This window comes from Bombus pyrosoma, linkage group LG11, assembly GCF_014825855.1.
Source record: "Bombus pyrosoma isolate SC7728 linkage group LG11, ASM1482585v1, whole genome shotgun sequence".
Taxonomy (NCBI): Eukaryota; Metazoa; Arthropoda; class Insecta; order Hymenoptera; family Apidae; genus Bombus; species Bombus pyrosoma.
In genome coordinates, this window is record NC_057780.1 from 6,237,880 (window position 1) to 6,252,817 (window position 14,938).

The 14,938-nt window shown below is 33.6% G+C and overlaps 2 protein-coding genes across 7 annotated transcripts; one reads left to right on the top strand and one right to left on the bottom strand.

Moving 5' to 3' along the window:
• The first annotated feature begins 91 nt into the window (after nucleotides 1-91).
• Nucleotides 92-7,138, top strand: LOC122572623 (structural maintenance of chromosomes protein 6). 4 transcript variants are annotated; one of them, XM_043737794.1, is made up of 21 exons: nucleotides 92-224; nucleotides 614-863; nucleotides 1,037-1,562; nucleotides 1,758-1,950; nucleotides 2,021-2,173; nucleotides 2,311-2,555; nucleotides 2,620-2,739; nucleotides 2,827-2,957; nucleotides 3,275-3,475; nucleotides 3,560-3,756; nucleotides 3,864-4,010; nucleotides 4,074-4,258; nucleotides 4,343-4,653; nucleotides 4,731-4,950; nucleotides 5,030-5,200; nucleotides 5,266-5,453; nucleotides 5,518-5,683; nucleotides 6,020-6,133; nucleotides 6,209-6,406; nucleotides 6,491-6,624; nucleotides 6,739-7,138. In XM_043737794.1, exons 3-21 carry the CDS (start codon nucleotides 1,455-1,457, stop codon nucleotides 6,764-6,766), a joined length of 3,210 nt encoding a protein of 1,069 aa, XP_043593729.1. In that variant the 5' UTR covers nucleotides 92-224; nucleotides 614-863; nucleotides 1,037-1,454; the 3' UTR covers nucleotides 6,767-7,138. The 4 variants fall into 4 exon arrangements, with proteins under 4 accessions (XP_043593729.1, XP_043593731.1, XP_043593732.1 ...); XM_043737796.1 differs by having other exon boundaries at nucleotides 1,236-1,562; XM_043737797.1 differs by having other exon boundaries at nucleotides 1,384-1,562.
• Nucleotides 6,525-10,242, bottom strand: LOC122572638 (cuticle protein 21-like). 3 transcript variants are annotated; one of them, XR_006318519.1, is made up of 3 exons: nucleotides 9,868-10,242; nucleotides 7,366-8,910; nucleotides 6,525-6,647 (listed from the first exon to the last, which is right to left on the bottom strand). XR_006318519.1 is itself a non-coding variant. In XM_043737861.1 (2 exons), exons 1-2 carry the CDS (start codon nucleotides 9,877-9,879, stop codon nucleotides 8,251-8,253), a joined length of 672 nt encoding a protein of 223 aa, XP_043593796.1. In that variant the 5' UTR covers nucleotides 9,880-10,242; the 3' UTR covers nucleotides 7,277-8,250. The 3 variants fall into 3 exon arrangements, 1 of the variants encoding a protein (XP_043593796.1); XR_006318518.1 differs by lacking the exon at nucleotides 6,525-6,647 and having other exon boundaries at nucleotides 7,277-7,579; nucleotides 7,639-8,910; XM_043737861.1 differs by lacking the exon at nucleotides 6,525-6,647 and having other exon boundaries at nucleotides 7,277-8,910.
• Between the last annotated feature and the right edge of the window lie 4,696 nt (nucleotides 10,243-14,938).

The window sequence follows — 14,938 nt, forward strand, 5'->3', positions numbered from 1 at the left end:
CAATTTAAATTTTAAAGGCCTGTGCAACAGGTAGGGGGGAGAGATGCAATGGGTAGGGGTAGGAAGCACATCAGTGGTAGGAAGTAGTAGGAGGTATTGAATACTATAGGCATGAGTGATATACACATATTCTGTATGAGTTCCAGTTTAGTTTATTCGTTTCTTTCAATGTACAAAGATTATACATTCGATTTTGCTCTTTAGTATCGTATAACACACACAAGGTAATACTTTATGTAATTATTAAATTGCAGGTTTTTATGCAATTATGAGGAAATTTAAAGATACAAGAATGCATAGAATGCGCATAACATAACACAATATATAAAATATCTAATGTAATGCATACAGTACTCGTTATAGTATTTGTAGATAAAATAGATATATGCTTAAATCGTACTCATTCAAATGTGCTCATGGAAATGTGAATTTGCATAAATCTCCAAGTCAAGTTAATTATATATTAAACCTAATATATTCGTTAAGATTCAATAAACGCGTATTTCTATAGCCACCTATTTTTATTCAAAACTTATAATACAGAAATTTGTATTATTATCTATTATTTTATCTATTGTTTTTGCGATTAAAACTCAATCTCTCTGTAAAAAAGGTAACTGAGAAATGCAGAGAAAGTTCCATAAAAGAGGCAGAAATAATGGGAAGAATGTTAAGAATAAACGGAACAAAATGGAATGCATGAATGGTATACTACGGTATAGACACAATTAAGAGGTTAGGTAAAAAGTCTAGAAAAAATAATAGATGATAAAGAAGCGGAGAATCAGCTTATTAGTGACTATTTTAATGCAACGATCAGCTATGAGGAATTATTAGACTTACAATAAGACAAGAAAGTTAAGGTAAGTAAAAGGAAATCCAAAGACGATAAGAAAAACGCGGAAAGGGAACAGTTAATAAATCAATCTATTTAAGAAAACATTATATTTGATTTATTTTTATTATTATTGACTAATATTATTAATTATTAATTAAATTAGTAAAATTCATATAATTAATTTGAATGTTTTAAAAGTGTTCCCGCCATTGGATAGCAAGCTTCGTTTTCACGATGTAACGTTTCTATTGGTTGCCTCAAAGAAAAAGTACAATGTTAGTGGACACTACGTATGTCGTATATAATGACAATGAAAGTTGAATCAGAGTAGTAGAGTTCTTTCTGGCGGGAAAGGTTTGGGTATACGCGGAGACACTGGGACGCTTCTGTATTTCAGAAAATACATTATTGGAACGGTTCAATTATGACAGAAGAATTTCTTATACTTTGATTCGTTAGAAAGTATTATATTTCGACGATGACTCCAGATTGTTTGTATTAAGATCGATAAGTGTTCATCAGAAAGATGATGTTTATAAAATTAGGTATTGCATGGATATTTGAATGAATACAGAATCTATACGTACATCTTAAGATCATAAACATTTCTGAAACCATGGAAAGTGATACGAATAATGGACGGAAAAGGAAATCTGCAGAATCAAACGAATATCGATCAAAACTTTCGAAAGCGAAGAAAAATGCTTCTCAATTTGCAGAAGAGGTAATTGGTCAGAGTTAATGTCATAGTAAGGAAAAATTGGGGGCAATGTTTTATTTTTTGAATGTTATTTATGCTCTTTTAGCACGTTAATATTAATATAAATAATATGTCATATATAATAATATATATGAATCATACATACAACAGACCTATATCTTACCTGCATGTTTTTTATACCTATGTGTTGTCTTACAGTCTAAAGCAGGTAAAATAAAGAGAATTCTAATACGAAATTTCATGTGTCACGATGCCTTGGAAGTAACATTAAATCCAAATGTAAATTTTATTATTGGTCGTAATGGAAGTGGAAAAAGTGCAATATTAACAGCTTTAACAGTTGGGCTTGGTGCTAGGGCAAATATTACTAGTCGTGGAGCATCTGTAAAAAGTATAAACATATTATACAGAATAATATCTTTTATACTTTTCTTTTTTTTATAACGTGCTCCTCTGTTTAGATTTTATAAAGAAGGGAAAAAATTCAGCTACCATTGAAGTAAGTTTATTTAATAATGGGTCTATGGCATATAAACCTGATATTTATGGTGATTCAATAACTGTTTTCCGAAGTATTGGAACTACATCATCTTATAAGATAAAGAATTGGAAAGGTTATTAAAATCATTACATTTATATTTATGTTTATATAAGATAGTATTATTTATGAAAGCATTATGTATAATTAACTTAAATCTTATTCGTATTTAAATTTATTTAAAATAAATCTTCTGTGAATTGTTATTTACAGGCGAAGTAGTTTCAACAAGACAAAATGAATTAGCCAATATATTGCAGGCAATGAATATTCAAATAGATAATCCTATTTCTATATTAAATCAAGATATATCCAGAACATTTCTAGTATCATCCAAACCAGAAGAAAAGTATGAACTATTTATGAAAGCAACATTACTAAATGTAATTGGTAACAATTATAGAGAAGCTGAATTGACATGTGAACAAGAATATGAAAAGTTGAAACAGTATAATAAAGTACGTTTTCATCATGTTTTTGAGATATAAATCATTTCATGTATATAATGAAAATGTTGTATAGATTTTAGCAGATGTTAGGAAAGAGGTAGAAGAACTTAAAAAAAACATAGAAAGAGCAGAAGAAATTGATAAATTTCGCGATGAAGTAGTTGATCTTGAGAAGGAGTTAGTTTGGGCAGTTGTAAGTATTATATTTAATATACAAAAATTTTATAAAGTAACATTATTTCTTAATAGATGGACATGAAGTATGTATTTTGTTACATAGGCTATAGCAGAAGAAAGAAAGTTAGGAAAATTTGAGCATGTTCTAAAAAAGTGTGAAGATAATTTTAAACAGCTTCAGGATACAGGATCATCTGCAAACTCAAAAGATGAAGAAATAAATAAAAGAATTCAGTATGAATTACTTATACATATATATTATATATATATTTATTCATCTGAAATATTTCTGTAATTTTTAATAGCATGAACAAATTTTGTTTATTAAAATTTCACACTATCAAGGAGATCACAATATGCCGTATTCGAAATTTCAAAGTTACATTCATTTCTTTAATGACATGATATTGATTACAATATTTCTTATCATTTTCGTACTAATTATATTATAATGCAATAGTTTACACTCCCATTTCCGGTCTGACTGGTTCTCCGTAGTAGATAACACATTGATATATAATATATACTATTATATTATCTTTTATTCGCAGGGAATTGGAAGAAGAAATTGAGTCTGCAGAAAAGGAAGTTAATAATAATTGTGAAACATATAATAAAGCGAGACAAGAATATAGCATAAAAAAAAATGAGCATTCAACTAAAATACGTGAGTGGCGTTCTGTTCAAAGTAAAGTTAAAAGATTGGAAGATGATATTAGTACACTTCGTAAAGAAATACATAGATTAGAAAGGTTTGATATGATTTTTTTGTATTTGTACAATACCAGTTTTATATAACACTATTACATATACACTTTTATTTCTTTTATTTCTAGTGCTGATAATGCAGAACAAAGTGAAAGAAACCAAATAAAGCAACAATTATCTGATTTGGAACAAAAATTAGATGAGACCGAAGCATTATTACGAACTAAGCAAACTTATCAAATGCATTTAGAAACTGATAAGATGCGTCTTCTGAAAGAAATTCAAACTTCAAGAATTGAAATCAATAGTTGTGAAAAACGTATAGGTAAATATTATATTATTTGTAGATTAATTGCTTTTACTCGCTATATATATTTAACTTATAATGCATTATAGAGTATAAAATTGAATAACAGCTTCATTTTGTTTCAGAAAAAATTAGATTGGATATAAATGCAAGAAAAAAATATTCTGATAATACATTAACTGTTTTTGGGCGAAATATACCACGTCTTTTAAGAAGAATCGAAGAAGAATATAGTAATGGACATTTTAAGGAAAAACCACGAGGTCCACTTGGTAAGATAATGATGAAAGTGAATAATTGTGTTCGATTTATTATATGTTTTTGTTTGTATTTAGGGGCATACATAAAAATGAAAGATTCAGCATGGGCTCCTGCTGTTGAACATTTTTTAGGAGCAAGTACTTTTAGTACGTTTTGTGTAGATAACAGTCGTGATGCCAAAGTATTAAATACAATTATGAAAGAAATTTATTTGAATGAAAGAACTCCACAAATTATATGTAGTAAATTTTATAATACTGTAAGAAAATTAATTCATAATGTATACATCGCAATATACTGTATAATACATCATGTAAACTTATATACATATATACGTTTCTAGGTTCATGATGTCCATGCACATTGTACCAAATCTTCACATTATTCCAATCTTTTGGATGCAATGGATATATCAGATCCGGTGGTTGCTAATTGTTTAATCGACCAGCGTGAAGTTGAATGTATTCTGTTAATTCCATCTAGCAAAGAAGCAGCTGAAATTATGTCTAAGGCTTCCAAAGTTCCACAAAACTGTAAAAGAGCGTTTACCCAACGGGGTGATACATTTTATCCAGATCCACAGTACAGAAGTTATGGTGGACCACGCAGTTTGAAAGCTAGATTTCTTCAGGTTTCTATTACAGATACTATTAAGTATGAACTTTGTTCCGTTTATTGTTATGCCCGTTTATTTTTACTTTAAATGTCATAAAACTCCTTTTTATGATTAGTGCATTGGAAGAAGAGGTTCGTATTATAGGTAATGAAAAAGATAATGCCGTAGCATTGTATAAAACAATTTCTGAGAAAGAAAAACGTATAAGCACTGAGTTAGGCGGCGTTAGAACAGAAGTCACGAAGCTTCATGCCATTCGAAATCAATATAAAGCATCAATTAATGATCTAAAGGATAAAATTGAAGCTAATGAAACTATATCTGTGACTGTCTTTGTAAGTTATATTTAAATATAAATATTATTTAGCTAGGAGTATTTGAATGTTATGAAAATTTTTATTTTATTTCACACAGAAAAACGAATTGAGTGAGTTAGAACAGAAATTACATCAAGGAAAATTTGAAGAATCAAATTTAAATGCTAGCATTCTCCAACTTCAAAAAGCAGTTGAATCTTTAGAGGAAGAAGTTAAGCATCACAGAGAATTAAGGCAAAATCTAAATTCAAAAATTAATCCTTTAAAGGTACATAAAAATTATAAGATTTATTTTTATTCTTTTTATATTAATACACATAATTTTGTATGTAGGAAAATATAAAAGAATTACAAGACGAAAAGGAAGCATTGCATGCACAAACTCGTCATGCTACAAAAAAACTGCAGGTAGCACATCAAGCCTTACAGCAGGCGACAGTAGAATTTGAACAACAGCGAAGGTGTACAGAAAAAGCAGTGACGGATGCTACAAATCGATGCGATAGAATAGACACGATAAGGTTAGTAAAATGAATACGAACATTTAAAGACATATAACATTAAACAAAACTTAATATTTTTCAGATCGATTAACGAGCTTGAAAGATTATCCAAGGATGTAAAACATAAAATTCTTGAAATAGAACGAATGTTTGGTACTATCGAAGAATTACGTAAAGAATTAAAAGAAAAGGAAGCAAAATGTGGGAAAGATATACATTTGATCTCTAAAATTGAAAAAAATTACCAAGTACGTTATTCCGCGATATATCGTCCGTGTCATAAATCTAGTCAGAATTTATAAACTTGCACATTTTTTACGACGTTATTTCCCAAGAAACTCTGACTTACAATTTTTTGTAGCTAATATTATCTCTTTACCAGAATTCTTTCGATTTCAAGTCATCGTTTCCAGCATGCTCTGTTAGAGTCGAAACGTTTCCTTAGTTTATTGCCTGCTACGTTTAATGTTAGGGAGAAACTAATACTAATATCTGAGAGTGACCATACACATTATGAAGTTTTATACATAAAGTTATTTAACTGTTTATTAATGTATTTATTTATATTTATATATTTTTTATAGGATCATATAAAACGCTTGGAATCTCGAAAGAAGTTGTTTACTGATATGAAACATACGTACGGCAAAAAAATTCAGACTTCATTCTCAAATATCCTTGCTTTACGAAATAAAAACGTACGTATAGTGATTTTTTTAGTTAAAAAAAAGGAACAAATAATGTTATATTTTTAATTTAATTATTCTCACCAGGGTACTGTAAATATTGATCACGCACGAAAAATACTTGAACTTGAAGTACACTCGTCAAACGATAATAACAAATCAATTAACGATGCCAAATCATTGTCAGGTGGTGAAAGATCATATTCCACTGTTGCTTTCATTCTAGCACTATGGGAGTGTACTGATTTACCTTTTTATTTCCTTGATGAATTTGATGTCTTTATGGTATATATAATTTTGTGGATATTATAATTCCTTAATCTGTATATAATTGTCAATATTACAATCATTAATCATTATTTTAACCAGGATAAGGTAAATCGCCGAATTATAATGGATATTCTTTTGGATCATACTAAAATGCATCCACAGAGTCAATTCACATTTCTGACACCTTTAGATACATCTAATGTCCTTGCAGAAGATTATGTAACTATACATAAGTAAGTTTTTTCAAAATCTGTAACTAATATAATTTAAATTTAAAATAAATGTATACTCCTAGGATATATACGAATAAAGAAGATGACTTTTGTATATTATATTTTAATTTTCAGGCTAGCTCCGCCAGAAAGAGGGTCATAAGAGTAAAAAGTACAATACAAGATAAATATTTTTTCTTAATATATTTTCTCATCATTTTTGAGTTCTATATGAGATTCATTAATATAATTTATAGTGGTCAAAAGACAAAATAAACTTAATAATTAAATTAAGGGAAAGTAAAAATGTGATTTATATGTATTAAAGTTAAATGTTATTAGAGTTAAGAGAGTATACCATGAAAACTTTCAGTCAATTAACAGAAAAATAAAATACATTATTTTTGTCTTAATTTAAGAACGTTTTATCAAATAAGTGCACGCAGGTATGTAGATTGTGCAAGATATATTTTTGTACGTAAAAATAATATATCTGTAATCATAGTTTTGTTAAATAAAATTCATTTATAAAGCAGATTACGTCTCATTTTATAAAATACGAATTAATCTGTTTTTTCTTATATCACATTTTTGCTAAAATAAAAGCTAAGACACTTTGTTATCTTAATTATTCGATATTATCATGAAATCATGTAATTTGTGTACACTTTCTCTATAAGAGATCAATCGAATACCATCTCAAGATCAATTATAAATGTGGTCAATGAAATCATAAAGGTGGTCACGAAAGGGAGTACATACGTATGTCGGATCGTAAGTGGATCAAGGTTTGCACCATTGCACGAATCTGGTTTGCCTGGAGTTCCCGATTAACGCAATGGCTCACATTACGTGCATTACACACGAACGATGCGTATGAGGCGTGGTTGTATTGTGTAATCAGCAACATTGGCACTGGCAGAGAAAGTGTCGGAGACCGATGTCTGTCCGTGAATTTTTAATGAAAGCCAGCCACCTTAATGAACGATAACGATTGAAAATATGAGCACGAGATTTTTTTAATTAATCACATACCTTTCCAATACTATCCTATCTCCTGTAATACTTTGGCATGACGCAATACTTATCTTTTACGAACTCTAATACGTTCGTGTCCTTTTATATTTCCAATATGTATTTATGTTTTATTGCATTTTATTGTATCATTTTTAAAAGACTAAGCTGAACATCTTTTTGGGGCGCATGGAATTCCTATCTTTTAACATTTCTATCAATAATAAAAAAAACTAATAATTAATAATAATAATAAAAAAATCAGTCGCAACTTTAATGTCCCCTAAAAGGAATTTTAGCCAACCATTGAATATATTCGAATTGAATAATAATTATACACCAACGACAATCAAAGCCTTTAACAAAATTAGCAAACATGATTTTCCATTCTTTCCGTTGTACAGCACCACCAAGAAATATCCACTATACAACGTACGTATATATTTACCTTTTTGCACACCTAAACGATGCACAAAAGAGAAACAAACACCAAATTCAGACACAAACTTAAAAATATGTTCAAAGATATGGGTAGTAAAGTAAAAAGGTAACAGAGTATAGTACGTTTCGTATACTTGCTAAAAAAAAACCGTATTTATTCGACAAACATAATTCCTAAACAATAGATCGGATTCAGTGGATGAAAGCGTGAGCGGGGGCGGCGTATGCGAGAGGAGCAGCGGCGTATTTGGCAACGGGAGCGGCGTAGGCGACTGGAGCGGGGGCGGCGTATGCGACTGGAGCGGCGGCGAATTTGGCGACTGGAGCGGCGTAGGCGACTGGAGCAGCGGCGATCTTGGCAACGGGAGCGGCGTAGGCGACTGGAGCAGCGGCGATTTTGGCAACTGGAGCGGCAGCAATTTTAGCTACTGGGGCTGCAGCGACGATAGGGGCGGCGGCAGCTTCTTTGCGGACTACAGCGTTGAATCCGTTGACTGGGTCAGCAACGTAGTCGACGGTGCGTCTGGTTCCGTCAGCTTCGATCAGGGAGTAGCTACCCTGAACAACGTCTCCGTCGCGGGTTTCCTGTTGGCTCTTGGCGTCACCGGTCAGGCTGTCGTGCACGTCATAGGCGTAGCTGTATTGGGGGTGGGGGTCGAAGTCGGCGTCAACGGTCTTGGCAACAACGGCCTTAGCCACAGGGGCGGCCACCACCGCCTTAGCTACAGGCGCAGCCGCGTAGGCCAGAGGTGCGGAGTAAGCCAGTGACGCTGCTGGCGCGTAGGTCAGAGGTGCTGCCTCTCGCAGGATTCCAGCGTTAGCGGCGGCAACGAAGGCAGCGAAGACGATGAACTGCAAGAGCAAATATGACGATCAGATTGCAGAGTTTTAGCAGTAGATGTTTGTAGATAGCTTTTCGTTAAAGAGCTACATATTAATGCGAATTGATATTTGGAGAACAAATATAAAGATTAAATAGGATCTTCTACTGATAGTACAAGTTTGCAATTGGCTTTTCGTCTAACGGGTGTTTGGTTGGACTGCGGTAGTCTGTCTATATGATGAGATACGATTAGATAGAGACCTATCGAAGCAGATGTTTGTAATTGGTTTCTTGCTGAAAGGATATTTGGTATTTGGACGAATTGTAAAAACAGATATGACGATTAGACAGAGATTGGTTAGGTGGTTTTCTATTGAGGAAATATTTGGCTAGCTGCAGTTAGCTGGTGTTAGCTGCTGTCATGAAATTAGCAGAGCAAATAAATAGTAAATAAATTTCTTGCGTTTCGTTACTAATTTGCATTATATAAATAAATAGCTTTAATTACAGATCATAGAAATTGTTTTGGATAGATTAGAGCGGATGATCTTTAGTTTTTGAGATTCTCAGACGACTGATGAAAGCGACGCGCTACCGAGTATTCTGTACGCGGAGGGTTATCGAAATTAGGAATGGAGACGTGCGTTCTACTTTCAACCGAGCGCAGAATAAAAAGTGTTAGTTAAAAATGCGCTGGATAAGACTAAGAACACTTTTACTCATTTAACAGAACGAAAAAAGAAAGGCCAAATATATATATATATATATATATATATATATATATATATCGTTCGTTAGGAGAAAGACAAATTTAAACGTGAAGATGAAAAATATAAATAAAAATAAATAATACTCTATATCGTTCGTTGAAAGGAAAGTCCGAATTTAAGTATAAAATAAATATACAAAGTTTTGTTATTGAAGTATACGTGATGAATGAAAAGCGCCCTTTGATCAAGTTACGATTATTCCTGAGTTCGTAATACCTTGAAGGCCATTGTAGCTCGCTTGATTGGAAGATCTCTTGATCTGTCTGTCTGTGATGCGAATGATACCACAGACGGGTGGTTTTCGGCTTTTATACCGCGCGACCAGGACCCACGGGCACGCTGACGTAACTGGGTGACGGTACCTTCGACGGCCACCCGATTTGCGGCCGCAAAATTGAGCAAGAAATCGGACCACGCCCAACACGAACAATTCGATCAACAACGATAGCCGTTGGACCATCGTGAACACCGTCTCCGTCGACTAGGCCACGTCCTTGCCACGAGTTACTTAATCCTTCCTTGGACTTCTCTTTGAGGGAAACACGCTATCAGTTTCCTTCCCTGTACTATTTCTGCATTGTCGATTATTCTTAAAACACGTAATTATTTATTCTTATGGTATATTTCTATGCTCGTAACGTTTCTTTTCTCTTTACATTTAATTTAACACGCTAGTTAACTCTTTCAGTGTTTAAGCGTTCATATTTTATGATATAAAAAATAGAAGAAGTTTGATATTTGATGTAACATATGTACATTCGTAAATTGCAAAAGTATTTTCTAACGATTCGACGTTTAGAAAATATGACGTCTACGTGTGTGGAATTGTCTTACGTTTGATATAAACTACGATATCAAATTATGCGTATCCCTTGTATAATTTATTTATACTTGGTATATGTATACGATTAAAATAAACTTTATGGAGGAGTAAATGATCGATGGGCTGGTTAACTAACATCAATTGCAGCTATATAGAACCGTGTACGTGATATCAATGTGTGTCATTTAAAATTAAAATGGCACGCACGATTTCGGACTTAATTATACCGATGTTCGCAAATTAAAAAATTGTTCAATTAATTAATCATATAGTATGTACAAGTATGAAAATTCTTTCTCTCTCTCTCTCTCTCTCTTTCGGAACTTTATCAATATTTTATACCATTCTTTTTTATTTATTTTAAAATCTATAAATATCACAATTTTGTATAAAATGGAGATATTTCGTGGATCTTACGTGCTATCGTATAGTACCGTATTGAGGAAAGTGACAGTGACGAGGTAAAGGTGCACGTTGAATTATCGTTCACACTTGCCGTAATAACAGTTAATTTTTTACATTGAATTCGAAGAATCTCACATGCAATGTCCCCATCACGATAAATAATATATTCATTTAGGTGTCAGTACTCTTTAAAAGTATACGATTACGCGAATCAATTACACAGTTAAATTACAGTTAAATTCATCTAGATGTATATAGAAACATTTAATGCGAAATTTATACCTTTCTTCTTAATACCATCCCTTTCAAACTTCAATTTCCTTCGCGTACCTACGAATTAAAATATTTCCAATAGATTTACACTTGGACTGAAATATAATACACATCACGCAGTACTCTTCTTTCCATTCGTCAAAAACAACTCGATATTCAAGCTGCAACATTTAGGATCTTCAACTACAAAAGCAACGCTCGAACCGACTAAGTTCCGTTTTCATTGCTATCCATTTATCCAATATTTATCATTATCCATCCGTCTCGTTCATCTACGTTCGAATTCCTCCAAAATATATTATAATTTACCGTACTCTCTAATTAATCCATCACTACACGTGCACATGTGTAACATACGATAGATACGAAGGATCGTAACTCATGAAGCATCTTACGAAACAATAACGTTAACGGCATACACCGTACAGTTGTTAGAAATATTCTGCCAGTAAAATAAAATATCGTGATAAATTCATTGGAATAGTTTTGTTAACGCGCGTGGAAGTCGTCCCGATTCGACGATATTTCTCGAGTTTCGTATCGTCGAAACAGCGAAAACGCACGTTCCGCGAGAACAATAAGTAATTAATTAAAATGGACAAATTATTTAACGTTTGATTTACTATAGGTCAGTGGTGCGAAAGAATTGCATCCTACAACCTTGAGTTCTTCCATAATTGGTGGAATCAACTGGTTTTTTCACGGTATGAAAAAATAAGAAGAGGACGAGGTTGCGCACCGGTGACGTAAGAAAGCGATGACGTAAGACTGATCGGATTTTGCACGATTAATGGGTATACAGGGAAATTTTTATTGTGTCAACTTATTAGAGCGATACCGTTTTTGTCGATCTTCTTTGGATAGCCAAACTGGTAGCGCCTTTCGTCTCCTTATGTCCATTTCTTTTTTCGTCTAGACGTGCAAAGACCTACGCGGCAAAGGACAATTCAGGATACTTCTTAATCGAAATATTGCGTTTCACATAAACGACAAGCCTGCAAAGGATAGTTCTTTTACTTTTTATAGGAATAAAATATTCATTGGCGTTTAGAAGGATCGACTAGTTCAACAGCTGTGACAGAAAATTATTTTAAAGCTATGTAAAATACGAAAGGATCTAGCAATCGTGTTTTAGCCTTGTTGTGGAAGTTGCAGTATTCTCGTTGTTTCAAAAAATAATTCCTTGCTTAGGAGAAGACCGATTACAACAATGAACCAACTAAAAGAAGAAAACGAGTAAATCTGATTTAGAAGTAGAAAAGATGAATTTTCTTTTCTCTGCAAGATTCTAACTTGGGCGTAGTGTTCGAAGAAAGTAATCGTCTGTTTCAAACAAATGGTGTGTACCATCAAGAATATCGAAATATTCATCGTTGTCAGACAATTTCCAAAGAATAGTTGGCTATTTTAAGACAAGGAAGATTAATATATTATATTTATTTATTTATTTCATCAGTCATCCAGTACACGCGTCCGCGGATATATAAAATTCGTTTTTAACTTATAAGCTTGCCTAGAATCATTACGACCAGTGCGATTAAATACGACATTCCAAACGATTGTTTTCCATTTCGAAAGAAGAAACTCGCCGCTATTAAGAATATCAAAGAATATACATTCTTAGCGCTAAAAGAGACCGGTATATCCAACCTTTCACCTCGATATCCCCAAAAATAATTTCCAACTTTAAGAAATGCGATTCCAAGATACATACATATTCGTTATTGCTCTGAGAATGCTTAATAAATCAACGTTACAACGCAACAGCCTAACTTCGTGCCAGATATTTGCCGGTATTCGCGCAATTAGCAAGGCGAATGAATAATTCGGCGCGAAAAGAGCAGAAATAGTGGAGGCATTAAAATTCCAGTGGCCAGTGAGCAACAAGTGCGGAAGACCTAAATTCGAGTTGTGACATTGATTTCACGCGAAGTACACGACGCTAGACGTTTCGGACTAGACTTTTGCCGAGACTCGCCGAAGGCGGAGGTTTCGGCTATGGATGAGGACTGGGATCGGTTGGTTCGGATGGCCCGCGGCAATTCGATCGATCGAAATGGGCTCCGCGATTTGACTCGGCCCGCCTATTTTTTCTTTATGAAAGTGCTCCACTTCTGTTCACCCGGTAACGTTAGATGTGACGCAACGATCGAGGTAGATCGGGATCCAACCAGTCAACTTGACACGTATATCGCTCGAAAGTTTCGCGACCAGCTGGTACCCAACCGAATTTCGTATCTTTCCCTCTTCTTTCGTCCTGCGCGCTTGTCTTCTCTCTTTCGCTTTTTCACGGTCCCATTTACCCCGATACGAAATTCCCGATGGAAATTTGGAGAAATTTAGAAAATCGATTTGCGGCAGATACCGTTGAATTTCAACGAGCGTCGCCGGATCGTCGGAAATGCGCGGCATTCTTCGCAATGCTGACGATGATCGAGCTTTGTTACGAGCGGTTTTGTTCGTGTAATTTCATATTTTTACGAACGCGACGAAAAGACGCGAAATTGAAGCAGAAATTATTAGCTCGATCGTTATAGGTGGCGTTGATAATTTAATTCGGGAAATCTAACTCTCAATGGAACGTTACATAGATCGAGATTTCTTTCTCTTTCTTCGGTATATTTAATTTTGCCCACTAAACTTTATATCGATTTATCTAACTGCCTGTTAGATATTGTAACGAGTAATTTACTTTGAATATTTCAAACATTTTTGCATGATGCATTCCGTGCACTCTTGCATCCTTATATTTTCTATAAATGTACAAAAATCTGCGGTCTAAGAAGAAATTGAAATGGTATTTAGATTGGAACGATCAAGTAGCGCGATTTGAGTTCCTGTAGAAATTTCGAAGCTCGAATAAGTAGGTGGAAGAAGGCGGAGTGGAGTTAGCTGCTTGCTTCTACGGATGGCTTTATGACACGTGGAATTCTTTAACACACGATAATGCACCAAGTTGTGTCTCTAACTAGAAATCGAAACGGAGACGTTGATTAAATTGTCGAGTTACCAGGTAATGTTGGCCCGATTGTTCGCGTATTCCTTCTAATTTATATTCAAAAAATGTTCTGGAAGAGATCGTTGAACCAGGCAAGGTCTCCTAAAGGCGGAATTTCGCACAGCCGATTACAAAACGGAGGAAACAAGAGAATATACAAGAATGCGAAATAAATGTCGAAATATAAGTCACGTTAGTTGCACGCAACTGAAACTGCATCGTAGAATTTTAATGTAATTAAGAATTAATATAGTATAAAAAATTATATATGCAATAGAGAAAGAACAAAATGGATCGAGGATCGAATGAAATGTATTAAAAAACGGGACTTTAATTCATGTAATCTTTCAATTAGACGTAGTCTTTTCAAATTAAATCTAAAACTAGTTAAAATGTGAAATATCTGTAACGTACGTTAAATATTTCACGATAAATTTAAAATGTATCGCAGCGATATTCGGGAAAGCTGACCCCGATTATTCACTGCAAAGGCTACTTACGATATTACATAACGCATAAAGAGATCTTTTTCTTTCAGAAAAATCGTCGCAAAATGAAGACAAAAAGTTGTTACAAATGTTCACCAACATTAACTTAGTACCTCTATGAAGCAAGCAAAATTTGTAAAAAAGCTACGTGAGATACAGAAATTTGATCGTGGAACAAGTTAGTTTCATTACCGGTGATATCGGTCATTGGCAACCGGTATACCAATGCTCTTTCACTTCTAGTGGATCTACAACAAGATAAAAAAGAATATGATCGAGGGTGAACATATGGTGCCTTAC